The 18886-nt window shown below is 38.7% G+C and overlaps 1 protein-coding gene across 7 annotated transcripts in view; it reads left to right on the top strand.

Annotated features, from left to right (window-relative positions):
• Window positions 1-18886, top strand: part of LOC126235807 (WD repeat domain phosphoinositide-interacting protein 2) — an 85341-nt gene that overhangs the window by 40897 nt on the left and 25558 nt on the right. For all 7 annotated transcript variants that reach the window (XM_049944646.1, XM_049944643.1, XM_049944641.1 and 4 more), the window contains exons 4-6: window positions 5462-5656; window positions 5767-6038; window positions 17450-17623. In XM_049944646.1, coding sequence (XP_049800603.1) covers window positions 5462-5656; window positions 5767-6038; window positions 17450-17623 — 641 coding nt within the window. The remainder of the gene's footprint in view (window positions 1-5461; window positions 5657-5766; window positions 6039-17449; window positions 17624-18886) is intronic.

Below are 18886 nucleotides of genomic sequence, written 5' to 3'. Positions count from 1 at the left end.
CATGATTGTACATCTTGTCATTCTCCTGAGCTTAACATCTCATTCATCATGAGGGATGCTTACTCAGTTTTTCAGGTGGACTGAAGGAGGGACGTGACATGCGTGGGGTATAGTTGGATGTTTGTGGGCATGGAGTCATTTTACGAATAGACTGGAAGGAGTGCAAGGGGCAAAATAAAATGTTTGTAGTCCACAAGTCCCCAGCAGGATGTGTATGCAGTGAGATAGTACAAAACCATTTGTTATGTCATAAGTTATCTGGTGCAAATTTTGTGTAAATCATACAACATTGTACAATTGGAGCCACCTGAATGATGCATTACAGTTGTTACAAACTGACCTCATGTATGAATGCACGGTCTCATGGTGATATGAATTTATAAAAGCTTCTCAGCCTTCCAACTGTGGCAGGTGGTTAAAATCCCCCAAGCTTTCAATCGAGCTCTCCTTAATCATTGTCAAGTGGTGAATGAGTGCTGTGTCATCGCTGTTATAAAGCCATGCTACTGGCTGTCATGTTGCTGGTGTTCTCTTCCTTGCCAACTATGGTACTGTTTATGTCCTGTATACATCGCACCCACTTTAACCTCGCAGTGGCCCGGTCCCAGCCTATGCTGAGCTGCAAACTGCCATCCTTGTTGATGGTGTTTTCCCATATATTTATTTCTGCCTCTTATTTTATGAATTTATCCCTAAATCCCTTTGACAAGTGTTTTGCTGAATAAAATGCAGTGTCAATTTTCTAAAGTGTGTCCTGCCATTGCTAATTTTTCAGGACAGCATAGGCATAAGCACCTCTCTCATTCTGTCCGGTGTCACTCCACTGTGCATACTGTTTGGTGGACAAAGAAGTAGCCACATTGACATGGTATTTTGTACACGGGCATTCTGAGCCCTATATCATTGTTTACAGGCCTCGTGAGCAGTCGTATTCTTGCTGGGGGGGGGGGGGGGGGCTGAAAACTGAGACGTTGTTATCTTCAGGACCCGGCTAATCTTTCCTGACACTGTGCCACAGAAAGGCAAAAACGCAAGTTTCGTGTTCTTTTCTTTGGTGGTGTTTTTCATTCGTCTCTCACCAGAAATAGCCTGTGATACTTGGCAGTGACTGTAGCCATTTTCGCTGAAGACTTTTTGGAACTGGTTTAGTTCAGTGGCAGATTTTCAGCGTCTGAGAAGATTTTAGCATTATGGATGAGGGTGTCAAAGATGCTACATTTTTGTGCAGGATGGTGGTGACTTAAGTGCATGCAGGTACTGATCCTTGTTTGTGAATTTCCTGTACACAGAATGAACTATCATCAGCATGAGAGACAGAGATACTGACACAGATGTCGTCTTGCCACTAAAGAAAGGTTTTAACTTCTTACTAGTGCCTTGGAGTATCCTTATCTGTAATATTATAAGAGGGGTTGAACAAGTAATCCGCAAGGTGCCTAATGAGAGTGGAGACAAAATTCATTGTGAGACTTGCTGGATTATTTCAAAATCTAAATCATCACCATCTAACTTGGCTTGAGCTGAACGTAATGGACTTCACACACTCTGCAGCAACCCTCTCATAGTGGTTATGCCAGCTGACAAGGGCAATGCACAAGTCATTCTGAACAAAGCTGATGCTAAAATTCAGCTGTTTCTTTAGGAGGTTACCTATTGGAAACTGCAAAGCACCCAACGCCAAGAGTAATGAGGAAGACATCCTGAAACAGTCGTCATTGAAAGGCATTGAGCCCATGTACGCTTTATGAGCTACCAAAGATCCACAAAACATATTCTCCTCTTCACCCTACTGTGAACACTACTGGGTCAGATGCAAAACATGTGGTCAGCCTCCGTACACCATGTGTTAGTCCGTGTGTGCATCGCATCAGGAGCAATGATTTTATCATCCAAATTGAACTCCTGCATCTTGTGCAAGGTGATATAATGGTCAGTTTTGGTGTAGTCCCCCTGTTTACGCATGTTCTTGTCAAGACTACATAGATTTTCTCTCCCAGTTATTTGACAGTACAATTGTGGGATTGTTTAAGAACATGTTGACATCATCATATTTCGTATATGGCGTCCAGTATTTTGATCAGTGATGGGAAGTCTGTTAATGCCATCCGTAGCCAAACTTTGTATAGAGAAATTTCAAGACATCACTTTGAGCACAGCTTCAGATAAGCCAAGTTTCTTTTGTTGTTATGTCGATGGCACTTTTATCATCTGTCCCCACAGACATGAGAAAACGGAAGAATTGTTAGAAGACTGGAATGGCATTCACGGTCACATTAGGATTACGATGGAAGTTGATGTAGGTGGTGTATTGCCCTTCTTTGATGTCCTCGGTAATTGGAAAACCAATGGCCACCTCAGCCATGGTGTGTACAGGAAACCTACACACTCAGATCTGTATCTGGACACTCCTAGTCACCACCATCTGGCACAAAAACATGGTGTTCTGAACACCCTCACCCACCATGCTAAAGTCGTCTCAGACACTGAAAAATGTGCCACTAGAACTAGGCCACTTTCGAAAAGTCTTTCCAGAAAATGGTTACGGTCACCACTAGGTATCACAGGCTATTTCTGGTGAGACACGCAGATAAAACACCACCAAAGAAGAGAACGGAAACTTGCATTTTTTTTCCTTTCTGTGGCACAATGTCAGGAAAGATTAGTAGGCTTGTTCAGTCATTGTTCAGGCCCCAGGCAAAAATACAACAGCTCATGAGGCCTGTGAAGGATGATGTAGGGCTTAGAATGCTTGGACAGCACAAAATACTGTTTCAATGTGGCTGCTACTAAGTTGGCCAAACAGTAAGCACTGTTGAGCAACACTGGATGGAACACTAGAAGTGCTTATGCCTAACTACCCTGAAAAATTAGCTTTGGCAGAACACGCATTAGAAAATCAACACTGAATTATATTTGACAAAACATCTGTCATTATGAGAACAAAGGGATTTTGGGATAGCATCATAAAAGCAGGGTAGGAATAAAAATATGTGAAAACACCGTCAACAAGGATGGTAATCTGCAGCTGAGCACAGTCTGGAACCTGGCCATCATGAGGTTGAAGCATGTGCGATGGGATGCAGAGTGTAAACATTACCTCAGTTAGCAAGGAACAGAGTACCAGTGACATCATAGCCTGTAACAGCAAGGCCGCTGTGACACAGCAATCATTTACCACATGACAATGGCCAAGGAGAGTGTTATTGAAAGCTCATGTGGTTTCAACCACCGCTGCTGGAAGCCTGACAAGATACTATTTATCTGACCACATGTTTGCAGGAGACTATAGTTGCTCTGTCCAGCTATTCTGATTTAGGTTTTTGTAAATCTTCTCAAAGAAATGGCAGGATAGTTTCTTTAGCAAGACCACAGCTGATCAGTCCCATCCTCATAAAAACATGTTTTCCATGTGTATATATATTTTGAGCTATTTGTTCCCATTGTGTTATGTAGTATGAGGGTTGACTGAAAATTAATGCCTCCACTTTCGTAACTCTTCAACAGTTGGCAGCATTGGTATGTGGCAGGTACTGACTTGTTCCGTAGCCTCTTCTCTACAGCTCCAGTTGGCAGGAAGCCTTAGCATTGAACGGTTATGTTGTTACAATGTAAAGAATGGAATCCTGTGCAGACCATTGGTAAATGCGATTTAAGCAATGTGCAGTCATTGAATTCTTGACAGCAGAAGGTGTCACCCCAAAGGAGATTCAGCAGAGAATGAAAGCAGTTTATGGTGATTGTGTTGATGTGAGTACTGTGCTTCGTTGCGTGAGTAAGCTTAAAGATGTTGAGGTGGGAACATCTGACCTGCGTGACAAACAAAGAGTTGGACATCCTGTGACAGCAACCACCAAGTTTCACAAGCAAAATGTTGACAGACTGACTATCGTATCACTCAGAGAGAAATTGCACGCACGATCGGCATTTCACAAGAACATACGGGTCACATTATTGCTTTGCTTGTCCATCTGAAGATCTGTGCACGATGGGTACCCCGGATGCTGACGCCTGAAGTGAAAGTGCACAGTCTTTAAATTTGCCAGGAACTCCTCTCGCATTACGAGAATGAAGGTGACTCCTTTCTCCATTCAGTTGTGACAGGAGATGAAACATGGATACACTATTATGACCCGGAGATGAAACGTCAGTCTATGGAATATCGACACACTCAACCCAGAAAAAGAAATTCAAGACGCAGACCTTGGCTGGAAAAATCTTGGCCACAGTGTTCTGGGACGCAGATGGTGTTATCCATGTTGATTTCCTTGATCGTGGAACAGCAATAAATTCAGAGCATTACATCACAATGCTGCGAACTCTGAAATGACAGCTAACAAAGGTCCGAAAGGAAAAGGGAAATGTTTTCCTGCAGCATGACACACACTTAACGTGCCACCACAGCAGAACTTCAGAGACTGAATCTCACCACCATAAAGTATCCTCCATACAGTCCAGATTTAGCACTGTCTGACTTCCATCTGTTCCTGATAATGAAAGACGATCTGCAGGGTTATCATTATGCTTCTGATGAAGACATTGAGAGAACTGTGAGACTGTGGTTGCGCAAAAAGTGTGTCGACTTCTTTTGTGATGGCTTCAAAAAACTTGTTCATTGTTGGCAGAAATATATCCAATTGGCTGGTGATTATGTGGAAAAGTGAATATTGGTAATTAAAGATCACATTCGAAGGATTATTTCTCCGTTTGGTTTATTAAAACATTCCCAACCAAACCCAATTAATGAAGGTGGAGGCATTACTTTTCATTCAACCCTCATAAATTCTTTTGAGATGCATAGCTGTGTACTTCATATGGAAATTATTTTAAAATTATGTTGGTTTGTTTCATTGGAAGTTGCATAAATATTACGATAGTTGAAATTACAAAGCGAAAACTGTATACAGAAATGAAGAACAGCAACCAATTGCCAACAGATTAAATTTGAGTGCTGTATAAGAATTCACAGTTTTTGAGTTTGACGCAGTAATTTCATTCGGGCAAATCTATACCAAATTATAAGTTGAAACCCAGCATTTGATGACTCCCATTACTGTCATTATCAAGTGTAAAAGTGGCTTCTGGTATCCTCCATGTACAAATAGAGGTCTCAGGAGCTTCTGGAATCCATACTGTTTCCAACCCTTATTCTGTTGTTATATCCTTGAAGCTTCCAACCTGTTTTCTGTGCACAGAGGACTCTATGCCAATCAGTCAGTAACTTGCAGCTATGATAACAGCCATGAGTTGGGATTCTAATTCAATTTTGTGTACTGTAAACACTGAGTAGGTTTTATGGGAAAGGAATTACATTCTGCACATAATTTCACAGGAAATATCAGTATTTAGCTTGTCTGATTATTCCCTTGATTCTTCTTACTTTATGTAAAAATCATTTTTTGTTTTTTACAGTGTTGCATGATATTTTAATTTACTAAGAAAGGATTTTTTTCATTGGTTGTAGCGACTTGTGGTATGCCTTGAAGAATCTCTGTATATACATAATATTCGTGATATGAAGGTACTACACACAATACGAGATACTCCACCTAACCCTTCTGGGCTATGCACGCTCTCTGTTAACAGTGACTGCTGTTATTTGGCATATCCAGGTTCGAATACAATTGGAGAGGTTCAAATTTTTGATACCATCAATTTGGTGAGTTTATCCTGTTATTTCTGCTGTTATTTCTGCTATTGTTGATATTTTTGCTTTTTAATTGCTTAGAAGTACAGCAGACTTAATTGACACATTTTGTCTGTTGCCAGCATGCAAAGACCATGATTCCAGCTCATGACAGCCCACTAGCAGCATTAGCATTTAGTACGTCAGGTACCAAAGTGGCAACTGCATCCGAGAAAGGGACTGTCATTAGAGTTTTTTTAGTGAACGATGGGACAAAGCTCTATGAATTTCGGCGTGGAGTGAAACGCTGCGTCAGCATATCAAGTCTTGCTTTTTCAATAGATTCCAACTTCCTCTGCTGTTCCAGCAATACTGAAACTGTTCATGTGTTCAAGCTGGAAGAACCACGAGAAGAGTTAGTATTTACTTTGTTAAGGCATTGCTTTATAATTTTAAAGGTAATTGTAACTCACTGGAAAACCACTCTTTTCAGAGGTAGGTGTGATAAGCTAGTTACTGTTAGTATATTTGTCTTACATAAATAGCCTGTTATCTCACAGTAATTGAGATCGTGGTGAATATTCATTTGGTTTTGTCTATCAATTGTGTTGTTCACAGTATTTCTTGCATAAACAAATATTATTACTTGGTGTAGAAGAAGAATTGTTACAGTCATTGATGTACTATTGCTTCTTTATTATGTAACTACAACTTATCGATATGGCATTTTGGAGCATTATTAGGCATAAAACAGATTCTGTTTGGCAGTTGAAATTTAACTTTCTGATGACAGCACCTGTGAGACATATGATGTTTTATTCAAATCATTGGTCACTAAACACAGTGATTTTTTCCTAACAGTAGCAGAAAACACTTCCTCCTTGTGTGGGATGGTGTCATTTTTAACAGCAAAAACTGTGGATCACATTAAAATTAATGCAGTGGGAATGAAACTAAATTCAGAGTGAGGAAATGTGAAATGTGAAGTCCTGGTAAGTTAGATAGCTGGTCCACTTTTGTTCTTTACATACATAAACTGTTTGTCATGGACATTAGATAACTGTTGCATATCTGTGATATTTGCCATTGACAAAGATACTGATAAAGAGCCAATACACATCCATACCAGACGTAGCCAAGTGGAACAGACTTAAAACTGACTGGCAACAAAAAGTTTAATGCACAACGTTACAAAAACTGATACTGTGCAGTTCCTTGGGAAAAAAATGACTTTTCGATGCCAAAACTTTAGATCAATGAATGAATCTCCATATGTGAGGCATGCTGCTGGATGGCAATCTGATGGGTCACCGTCATGCGGAGAACGCCAATGGAATTTCTAGCTCACTGTTGTTCTGTGTCATCGTCTCGTGAGACAATTGAGCTAAAGTAAAATAAAATAAAGTATTTGTAATGAAATGTGCAGTAAGAATCTTTGTGACATCAATAACCAAACATCAAACAATGGAAAATCCAGGATGGACCGTAACATTGTTATGAGAAGGAAAGTTGCTACTCACCATACAGTGGAGATGCTGAGTCGCAGATAGGCACAACAAAAACAACACTCACAATTAAAGCTTTCAGCCATTAAGGCCTTCGTCAACACCACCCGCGCGCGCGTGGTGTTGACGAAGGCCTTAATGACTGAAAGCTTTAATAGCTTTAATTGTGATAGTCTTATTGTTGTGCCTAGCTGCAACTTTCCTTCTCATAATCTTGTTACAATAACCAAACATTTTTCACAAGTCTTTTTAGGGGTTCTTACACTTGTGACCCAGTACCCTTATTCTGTAATGGTGTTTCTGATTAGCAATAAGATTGAATGAGGGATGAATTGTGAAATTCACAACATAATACAAGAAATAAAAATATTTTCTGTATAGAATGTGCGTCCCTGAGTAGGCTTCAGGATGGAATTTTATATTCTGGTGGAAAACCCTAATAGAGACATCAGGCAAGAAATGAAATATCTTGATAATTAAAATTAAACTAAAAGAATTCCTTACTTGATAGTCACTTTTACTTTTTTTAGAATATTTGGACACAAGAATGTTCATTTTAAACAGTATTTAGGCAGCTGATAGCATTCATTATATGTAGGGACAGGGAAAAATCATTTTAGTTTATAGCCAAACTTGGTGGTATTTTCTTACAAAATTTGGTGTTATTTTTCGTCAAATTTGAGGTTATTTTTTTGAAATTTTTTTGCCAAACGTATTGTTATTTTTGTGAAATTTGGTGGTATTTTTTCCAAATTTGATGTTATTTTTCGCTAAATTCAGTGGTACTTATGGCTAAATTTGACATTACTTTTTGCCAAATTTATGTTTTTATGCCAAATCTAGTGTTATTTCTCAAATTCGATGTACATTTTTGCTCGATTGGAGCTATTTTGTCAGTTCATTGTTTATATTTTTGGCAATTTAACTGTTATTTGTGCCAAATTTGATGTTACTTTTGTTGCAAAATCCTGTTATTTTTTGGCAAGTTTATTGTTATGTTTTTTAATCAAATTTGGCGTTATTTTTGCCATATTCAGTATCATTGATTGCCATGTTCGTTTTTGCCAAATGAGGCTTATTTTTTGCCAAATGTGTCATTATTTTTTGCCAAATTCATTCATATTTTTGTCAAATTTATTACTGTTTTTTTTCCAAATTCATTGTTCATTTTTGCTTCATTGGAGGTTATTTTTTGGCAAATTTGAGGTTAAAATTTTGCCAGGTTACTTTTTTGCGAAATTTGATGTTACTTTTTTGGCAAATTTGATGTTACTTTTTTGGCAAATTTGATTTTATTTTTGGCAAATTTGAGTATCATTTTTGTCAGATTTAGTGTTCTTTGTGAAATTTAGTGTTTCTTTATTCAAGTTTGGTGTTTTTACTCAAATTCAGTATTGTTTTTTCTAAATTCAATGTTTTTGGCCAAATTTTGCATTATTTGTGCTAATTTTGGTGCTATTGTCGTCACCACATTAAAGTTTGTTAAGCAGGAAATGAACTGTCAGCTTAATGTTATACTTGAACCTAAACCTTCAGGAAATTAGAAATCAAAATGCAGTTTTAACATTTAGCAACTATTAGTTACGGATATTAGCAAACGACGGTCCTGAGATTTGTAACATTTTTATATGGTAAAATTAAAAATATTGCAATAGCTTGTAAAAACTGCTTATTTCATGTTATTTTGCTAAAAACTGCTTATTTTGCATTATTTTTTGCCTTATCATTTTCGCAAAATTTTCCAGTCCCTTGTTACATTCGGTAAAATTACTTAAATGCCCGGTATGCAGTAGCAGCTGAGTAGCGAAAGTGGAGAAGCAGTGGCTTTTATAGAAGCAGTCTGTAATGGTTGCTTCTCTTAACATAAATCTTCACTCATTCCACATCCTTAAGGAGTGTCCATGATGAGGTTCACAGAAAACAGTGAATGAATGTTGCAAGACCTCAAGTTTTTATGTGATTCACAATGCACTGTTTTAACTTGTTGTTGTTGTTGTTATGGGCATATAGCATTCTTTTCCTGATTCAGTAAGGTAAATGTTGACATGTTTGCATCCATCTCCATTATGCTTCATTAAATGACATTGTGTTGACTTTAATGTACTATATATTTAAAGCAATAATTTTGCATTTGTGATCATGAAACTGATATTTCAAATATAGTGTCCTTGAAACTCTCCACAAGATAAATTTTACAGTGACTGTGTGGAACTAAAGCTTAAAAAACAAATTGACATTGGTAATTAGTTACAGTGACTCATTAACGTGTTACTGTGTATTTCATGGTGTTAACTTACACCATTACGTAATTCTCAGTATGTTAATTTGCATCCGTTTGAGTGATGTCATTATACACACTTATTTCTCACCATTAGATGCACTCAAACATATAGTAACCTCACTTCAGAGTTCAGCTTTTATAACACTGGCACATCTAACAATAACTGCCAACGTATGACTAAAATGGACACTAATTTTGCATATAAGTGTTTATTTGCTTGAAAGTGAGCAGGGTAATTAAGAAAAAATTAATTAGTGGTTTGAAAGAAAATTTTTGTCAATTTTAAAATCAGTAATGGGGAAAGAACAAATGGGCTGTCAGATTGACGAGTGTGTGGTCTAAGGTCGAAACTCGTCAGGATAATTAATAAAAGCTTAGTGATTCGAGGGAAAAATTGAAAAATTTAGTGAACAGTGCTGCTAGCTAATGTAAATGAAGTGTCAGAAGTCCATCTCTTCAAGGCCTCTCTTTTTGCAAATAAAAAGTTACATTGGGGTGATATTTAACTGCCAAAAGGTTTCCTTTGAGTGAAGTACTATATTTAGAGTACTTCAAGAATAGCAGACAGTAGGAAGTCAAATGAGGTATCAAAAAATTACTTTTCAAGGCTAGCTATTTTGTGCTTAAAAAGGTACATTGGTGTGGTACTTAATTGTCAGAATGCTTGCCTTTGAGTAGTAAATTTAGAACATTTTGAGAAAAGGGGATGCAACAAAAGCTAATGAGGTGTCAATAAGATCATGAACAAAAAAAGTAATGTCAGGTTTTTTGTGAAATGATTTATCAAAAAGTAAGAAATAAAATAGAGAAACATTTGGTGTGCCTTTGAATAATGCTCAAAATCATGTACAGCAGATGTTATGCATCAGATAATTCTTTCATCTGTTTTATTTCTTACTTTTAGACAAATCATTTCACAAAACATTTGACTGATTTCAGTGTTTTGAAGTACTTGATAATGGCCATATACCAAATCAGCTGATAGTGCACAGTTGAATGATGAAATAGACAAAGGTAGCAAAAATAGTTTTGACACTTAAAAGATCTACTGTAGCTGTGGACAAACACAAAAGATAATTGATAATAGTGGTGTTTTTTCCTGCTCCTTCAAATTTGAAAAAAAAAAAAAAACCCTTATTGAATTAAAGTATTGCTAAAGTTAGTCATTGTTAATTAAGAAAGTAAGTGGAATAAAGGTGGTTAGGCATAAGTGGTTCTTTGAACTAAATAAGTGATAACAAAACTGTGAGGAACACATTCATGTAATGTCTACTTGTAACACTAACTTTATTTTCTGTGCTTTCTACAGATTGCAATTTTACATATTTTAGTTGTTTATTTCATGATAAATCTATGTAAGATCTGAAATTTTAATGGCAATGACTGATATGTTTTTATTGGGTGGATACAGAATTATGCAGCTCTAATTTGCAGGTGCTCAGGAGACAGGATTCGGTGAGACATTGAAAAAGAACTGTTGCGCTCTTCTCTCTCTGGAAAACATTTCCTTTGTGCAGATAAAAAGTTCTCAGTTAACTTAACATGTCAAATTTCGATAAAATCCAAAGTTTTTGATGGCTACCCCAATAATTGTCATTAGGGCTAAGTATGACTTTCATGAAATAGATAAGGTCCGCACTTTTATGCCACAAGGATAGTATCTGATTGGCTAGAATTTGTCAAGGAGATGGAGCAAGCTGAAGTGGCACTCGCTCAGTATCTGTGCAGAGCAGCCTGTTCCATCTCTGTGACATAATGGAGCCAGTCAGGTGAAGTCCTCAAGTCCTCTGGAAATAAAAGCAGGAGCACTTTTTATATAACCTTCTCACTTTGCAGCAGTTTCCCATTAAGGCTCACTATCTAATTAAATAAAATAAGAAGGAATGCTGGGATTGCTGTATCTTCTTCTTGGAAACATCTCTCTTCAGGCGTGGGCCAACCAGCAACTGTTCCAGATCTCTTTCCCCATGGTGGTATTTGTACTGATGTATGTATGCATAAAAGATAAATTGAAGACATCTCCCTGTCTTTCATCCCTAGTCTTGCCAGATTATATAATGAATCTTTCACTGATTGGCAACTCTTCAGGCTCTTGACTCATTACATGACATGGACTCCAACCTTGTTCTGGTTCATGATCAGATGACCCAACATCTGTCTGTTACACAGACTGCATCTACTCAGGAGCATCAACCGTATGTGGCTAGATGGCTTTCCCTTCACAGTGGGAAGATAGTTTCATCATCCCAATCTTTATACTAGGTAAAAACCCCCACACCCATTGACAGATACCAACTAGTCAGCCTCACCAACATGCTATTCAAACTGCTTGAATACATGGTAGTGAGATAATTATACTGGGCTCTGGACTTGCAGGGCCTTTTATCCCATTATCAATGTGGTTTCTGGAACGGATGCTCCACAACCTCCCATCTGATTAGGCAGGGAACAGCAATCCACCAGGCTTTTTCTAAGTGACAACACGTCATTGTGGTCTTTCTTCGTCTACATAAGGTGTATGACACTACTTGGTACCATAACATTTTACTTACCCTCCATCACTGGGGATTGGGGCTACCAACCAATTTTTATTGGTCAGTTTTTTTTATTCCACTGGTTACTTTGGGTTGGAGTGTGTATATCATTTGGTTCTCCATGGATCCAAGAGAGTGGTGTCCTGAAGGATTTTGTGCTGAGTTTCTCTCTCATTTTTCTTCTTCTTCTTCTTCTTTTTCTTCCTCTTCACCACCACCACCACCACCACCACCACCACCACCATCACCAGGTTAGTGATAGCTGTTGGACCATCGTTCACCCTCACACTGTATGTTGATGAATTTTGCGTTTCATAGAGCTCCCAATCTGCAGCCTTGGCTGAAAGTCAGCTCCAGGGTGCCATCCGCAGGGCCTCCACCTGGACCCTTTTCCATGGATAGCAGTTCTCTCCTACAAAAACAGTCATACATTGCTGTCATATCACATTCCATCAGGACTCTACTTTAGTACCCAGCACTAGGAAGTTGTTTTGCACTCCTGATTTTTGGGACTGCTCTTGGATAAAAATCTAACATGGCTGCCTGTATTTATTAGCTAAATATCAGCTGCATGCAAAAGCTTAATATTCTCTGCTTTCTTGCCCACATCTCTTGGTTTGCAGATTACATTACTCTCCTCTGTATTTACTGTATTGTGGTCTTGTTGTGATTGGATTCTTGATTCAAGGTTCATGAGTCAGCAGCAACTACAGATTTGAAATTATTGGACCCAGTCTGTCGATAGAAGTAAGACTGACCAGTGACATCTTCTGGACTAGATCCATAGAAAGTATCATTGCTGAAGTGGGGCTCTTTCTCCCTCTTCAGTTCTGACAGTACCAGCTCTTGGGCACTTATGTAATCACCAACTGACAATATCCTAATCATCCAACTTACTGAATTATTTTTTCAGTGCAAGGGGCATTAACCCTCCGATACCTGTCCTTGTTTAGGATTACTAGCTGAAATGCACATTGAGGCTGTCTGCCAGGAGCTTCACCTAACTCCCTTAGAATGTGCCCCCTCCACTGCTGCCCCACCCCAGTTAGTACCCAGTTCACTATTTCAAAAGTTTGTCATCCCTGTAATCATTTTGGCATCTATTCCTCTCAGTTCTGATGAGTGTCAGGGTACTTCTGTCATTGACATTGGCGGCTCTAAAACCATGGACAGGGCGGGATATGCTTTTCATCTCTCACCAGTCAGGAACCTATTGCCAGAAACAAGTGGTGTTTGTACAGTGGAGCTGATACCCATTAGCAGAACCATACATTTTATTAAGCAGACCTCCTGTGACTGTGTTTTAATTTTCGGTGCTTCAGTGAGCAGTCTCCAGGCTGTTGATTGCTGTTACTCTTGTCACCCTGTGATAGCTTCTATTCATGAATTTCTCTCTGACATTAGTTGAACTGCCTACTCAGTTGTCATTCTCTGGGTCCCAAGTCCTGTGGGTACTCCAGGGAATGAACGGGCCAATCATTTAACTAGAGAAACAGTTACTGCCCAACACTTGTTTTGATGATCCAAATAAAGTCCTTACCCAGACAGGGAAGAACATCCAGTGGGCTGCTGTCCCTTCTAGTAAATGCTGCAGTATAAGGAGCCTACGGCTGCATGGTGCTCCTCCTCCTCCTCCTCCTCCTCCTCCTCCTCCTCCTCCTGGAAGGAATCCGCCCTCTTATACTGTCTCCATACTTGTCATACCAGATTCAGTCAACCAACTTTTTTTTTTATCCGATTACTGCATCACAAAAATGCAACAATTTTTTGTGGACAGTTGTAGAGGGGCTTCATAAAGTGTCATAATGTTGTTGTTGTTGTTGTTGTTGTGGTTGTGGTCTTCAGTCCTGAGACTGGTTTGATGCAGCTCTCCATGCTACTCTATCCTGTGCAAGCTTCTTCATCTCCCAGTACCTACTGCAACCTACATCCTTCTGAATCTGCTTAGTGTATTCATCTCTTGGTCTCCCCCTACGATTTTTACCCTCCACGCTGCCCTCCAATACTAAATTGGTGATCCCTTGATGCCTCAGAACATGTCCTACCAACCGATCCCTTCTTCTGGTCAAGTTGTGCCACAAACTCCTCTTCTCCCCAATCCTATTCAGTACCTCCTCATTAGTTATGTGATCTACCCATCTAATCTTCAGCATTCTTCTGTAGCACCACATTTTGAAAGCTTCTATCCTCTTCTTGTCCAAACTATTTACCGTCCATGTTTCACTTCCATACATGGCTACACTCCATACAAATACTTTCAGAAATGACTTCCTGACTCTTAAATCTATATTCAATGTTAACAAATTTCTCTTTTTCAGAAACGCTTTCCTTGCCATTGCCAGTCTACATTTTATATCCTCTCTACTTCGACCATCATCAGTTATTTTGCTCCCCAAATAGCAAAACTCCTTTACTACTTTAAGTGTCTCATTTCCTAATCTAATACCCTCAACATCACCCGACTTAATTCGACTACATTTCATTATCCTTGTTCTGCTTTTGTTGATGTTCACCTTATATCCTCCCTTCAAGACACGGTCCATTCCGTTCAACTGCTCTTCCAAGTCCTTTGCTGTCTCTGACAGAATTACAATGTCATCGGCGAACCTCAAAGTTTTTATTTCTTCTCCATGGATTTTAATACCTATACTGAATTTTTCTTTTGTTTCCTTTACTGCTTGCTCAATATACAGATTGAATAACATCGGAGAGAGGCTACAACCCTGTCTTACTCCCTTCCCAACCACTGCTTCCTTTTCATGTCCCTCAACTCTTATAACTGCCATCTGGTTTCTGTACAAATTGTAAATAGCCTTTCGCTACCTGTATTTTACCCCTGCCACCTTTAGAATTTGAAAGAGAGTATTCCAGTCAACATTATCAAAAGCTTTCTCTAAATCTACAAATGCTAGAAACGTAGGTTTGCCTTTCCTTAATCTTTCTTCTAAGATAAGTTGTAAGGTCAGTATTCCTTCATGTGTTCCAGTATTTCTACGGAATCCAAACTGATCTTCCCTGAGGTCGGCTTCTACTAGTTTTTCCATTCGTCTGTAAAGAATTCGTTTTAGTATTTTGCAGCAGTGGCTTAATAAACTGATTGTTTGGTAATTCTCACATCTGTCAACACCTGCTTTCTTTGGGATTGGAATTATTATATTCTTCTTGAAGTTTGAGGGTATTTCGCCTGTTTCATACATCTTGCTCACCAGATGGTAGAGTTTTGTCAGGACTGGCTCTCCCAAGGCCGTGAGTAGTTCCAGTGGAATGTTGTCTACTCCGGGGCCTTGTTTCGACTCAGGTCTTTCAGTGCTCTGTCAAACTCTTCACGCAGTATCGTATCTCCCATTTCATCTTCATCTACATCCTCTTCCATTTCCATAATATTGTCCACAAGTACATCGCCCTTGTATAGACCCTCTGTATACTCCTTCCACCTTTCTGCTTTCCCTTCTTTGCTTAGAACTGGGTTTCCATCTGAGCTCTTGATGTTCATACAAGTGATTCTCTTATCTCCAAAGGTCTCTTTAATTTTCCTGTAGGCAGTATCTATCTTACCCCTAATGAGATAAGCCTCTACATCCTTACATTTGTCCTCTAGCCATCACTGCTTAGCAGTTTTGCACTTCCTGTCGATCTCATTTTTGAGACGTTTGTATTCCTTTTTGCATGCTTCATTTACTGCATTTTTATATTTTCTCCTTTCATCAGTTAAATTCAATATTTCTTCTGTTACCCAAGGATTTCTACTAGCACTCGTCTTTTTACCTACTTGATCCTCTGCTGCCTTCACTACTTCATCCCTCAAAGCTACCCATTCTTCTTCTACTGTATTTCTTTCCCCTATTCCTGTCAATTGTTCCCTTATGCTCTCCCTGAAACTCTGTACAACCTCTGGTTTAGCCGTCAGTTTATCCAGGTCCCATCTCCTTAAATTCCCACCTTTTTGCAGTTTCTTCAGTTTTAATCTACAGGTCTTAACCAATAGATTGTGGTCAGAGTTCACATCTGCCCCTGGAAATGTCTTGCAATTTAAAACCTGGTTCCTAAATCTCTGTCTTACCATTATATAATCTATCTGATACCTTTTAGTATCTCCAGGGTTCTTCCATGTATACAACCTTCTATCATGATTCTTAAACCAAGTGTTAGCTATGATTAAGTTGTGCTCTGTGCAAAATTCTACCAGGCGGCTTCCTCTTTCATTTCTTAGCCCCAATCCATATTCACCTACTACGTTTCCTTCTCTCCCTTTTCCTACACTCGAATTCCAGTCACCTGTGGCTATTAAATTTTCGTCTCCCTTCACTATCTGAATAATTTCTTTTATTTCATCATACATTTCTTCAATTTCTTCGTCATCTGCAGAGCTAGTTGGCATATAAACTTGTACTACTGTAGTAGGTGTGGGCTTCGTATCTATCTTGGCCACAATAATGCGTTCACTAAGCTGTTTGTAGTAGCTTACCCGCGTTCCTATTCATTATTAAACCTACTCCTGCATTACCCCTATTTGACTTTGTGTTTATAACCCTGTAGTCACGTGACCAGAAGTCTTGTTCCTCCTGCCACCGAACTTCACTAATTCCCACTATATCTAACTTTAACCTATCCATTTCCCTTTTCAAATTTTCTAACCTACCTGCCCGATTAAGGGACCTGACATTCCACACTCCAATCCGTAGAACGCCAGTTTTCTTTCTCCTGATAACGACATCCTCTTGAGTAGTCCCCGCCCGGAGATCCGAATGGGGGACTATGTTACTTCCGGAATATTTTACCCAAGAGGACGCCATCATCATTTAATCATACAGTAAAGCTGCATGCCCTCGGGAAAAATTACGGCCGTACTTTCCCCTTGCTTTCAGCCGTTCGCAGTACCAGCACAGCAAGGCCGTTTTGGTTATTGTTACAAGGCCAGATCAGTCAATCATCCAGACCGTTGCCCTTGCAACTACTGAAAAGGCTGCTGCCCCTCTTCAGGAACCACACGTTTGTCTGGCCTCTCAACAGATACCCCTCCGTTGTGGTTGTACCTACGGTACGGCTATCTGTATCGCTGAGGCACGCAAGCCTCCCCACCAACGGCAAGGTCCATGGTTCATGGGGGGGAGTGTCATAATACGCACTTTAAATTTCTTCAGGCTGCATTTAGAAGAGATGAGAAATATTATTTAGTCTTATGTTCTCAGAGTTTCTTAAAGTTATTCTGTGTCAAAGCTGTAAATATTTTACATTTGTAAGTAAAGATTTTCCTTAAAGTTACAATTAAAATATGTATTTCTTGCCAAACATTGTGATTCTTCTCAGTCAAGTTACCATGACAATTAAATCTATTATACTAATACTGATTAGTGCATGAGTAATCAAATGAGAGAATAATGGATTTCCGATGAATTCACTGTTTTTCCTATCTTAAGATATTGTCACCAGTCTCTGAAGCAACTATAATTGTGTGAGTAGTTGGTTTAGTTTGTTTTGACTTGCTTTTCCCCCCTTGTGTGCTTAGATTGCGACGTGTGCCATCAGAAAATCAAGGCTGGATGGGTTACCTGTCAAAGGCTGTGTCTGCATCTGCCAATTATCTACCGTCGCAAGTAACAACCGTGTTCAGCCAGGGTCGAGCATTTGCCACCGTTCATCTTCCTTTCCAGGGACTCAGAAACGTTTGTGCCATCACAGTGTATGTATATATTTAGAAAATTTATTTTGAACTGATGTTAAATTCATTTTTTCTCTAATTATTTGCTGAAATTTGGTTGCTTATGTGGTTCAAGAAAATATTTTTAGTGCATTGTTTCTATTATGAACTGACAATGTAGGTGGAATGTTTACTTTTGGAGAGTTTCTGGAGAAAAAATTAGTGCTACTTCACAGATGAGGTTTCTTTAAATAATAATAATAATAATAATCATTACTGCATGTGCTGGTAAACTGTTTTCTATCGTAGATTACAATGAAAGAACTAGGTTAGTTAGTCACCTGAAATGTGTTTACAAATATGGTTGTCTAGAAAGGAAATCAGTCTGTATTTGATAAGCCTTTTGTATCCCAGAGTGAATGATTAAGAATGAAATTTCTGAAGCCTTTACTTTGCTACCTTTGGTATTGAAAATTACTACAGTAATACTTCATTCATTTGCTCACAGTCTGTACAACTACTGCAGTGATTTCTGTTTTTGTATGCTTTTAACCCTCCTAGCCGTATGTCGCTCAGTTCAATCGATAAATCATAAACACAATTTTCATTTCTGCAGAACTTGCAATATATGATTTCCTGGATGTGATGCAATGAATCTTTCATAAAATTGACCTTCAACTTAATTTGAAATTATATAAAAGATAATTTGAGCTAAGACATTTTGTAATAATGAGTTTCGTGGTCGACAGCACGACAATGTTCTCACAAGCCACTATTACAGAAGTAGTTCTGGGATGAAGGTGGGAAAAGTAACAGCAGAACATTGAGAGTGGCAAATGGTGGTTGGTATTGACAGCAAGTGTGTCACTTCAGATAGTATTATATATTTATTTCCATTGGTGTGGTGTCATGGCAGCACTGATGATTACCATATTGGAGCAATGTTTCTGTTTGTGTAGGAAATTAAGAATAGACAGACACTGAATAAAATTTTTGTTTGTTTTTGAAACCTCAGTATCATGTAAAACATCACATGAAGCTGTGGACTTGTAACTCTGTCCAAAACTTCATCACCTAAATACATTCATGGGAGTTTTGAATTTTGGTATCTGCTGTTGAAGGCTCGACTAAATGCTGGAAAATAGACATAAGTAAATCAGTGTCTCCCCCACATTTGGGATCATGTGGCACACCCATTCCATAAAGAGGTCACATGAATATATTCAATATGAAAGGTTCGTGTTTTAAGGATGAGCCTTGACTGAATCCAAGGAAAGAATTTTGCGTTATCTTGCACTTTCTCCG

This window comes from Schistocerca nitens, chromosome 2 (assembly GCF_023898315.1).
Source record: "Schistocerca nitens isolate TAMUIC-IGC-003100 chromosome 2, iqSchNite1.1, whole genome shotgun sequence".
NCBI classification, from domain to species: domain Eukaryota; kingdom Metazoa; phylum Arthropoda; class Insecta; order Orthoptera; family Acrididae; genus Schistocerca; species Schistocerca nitens.
The sequence above is the reverse complement of the archived record's forward strand: the minus strand, read 5'-3'. Positions and strand labels throughout refer to the sequence as shown.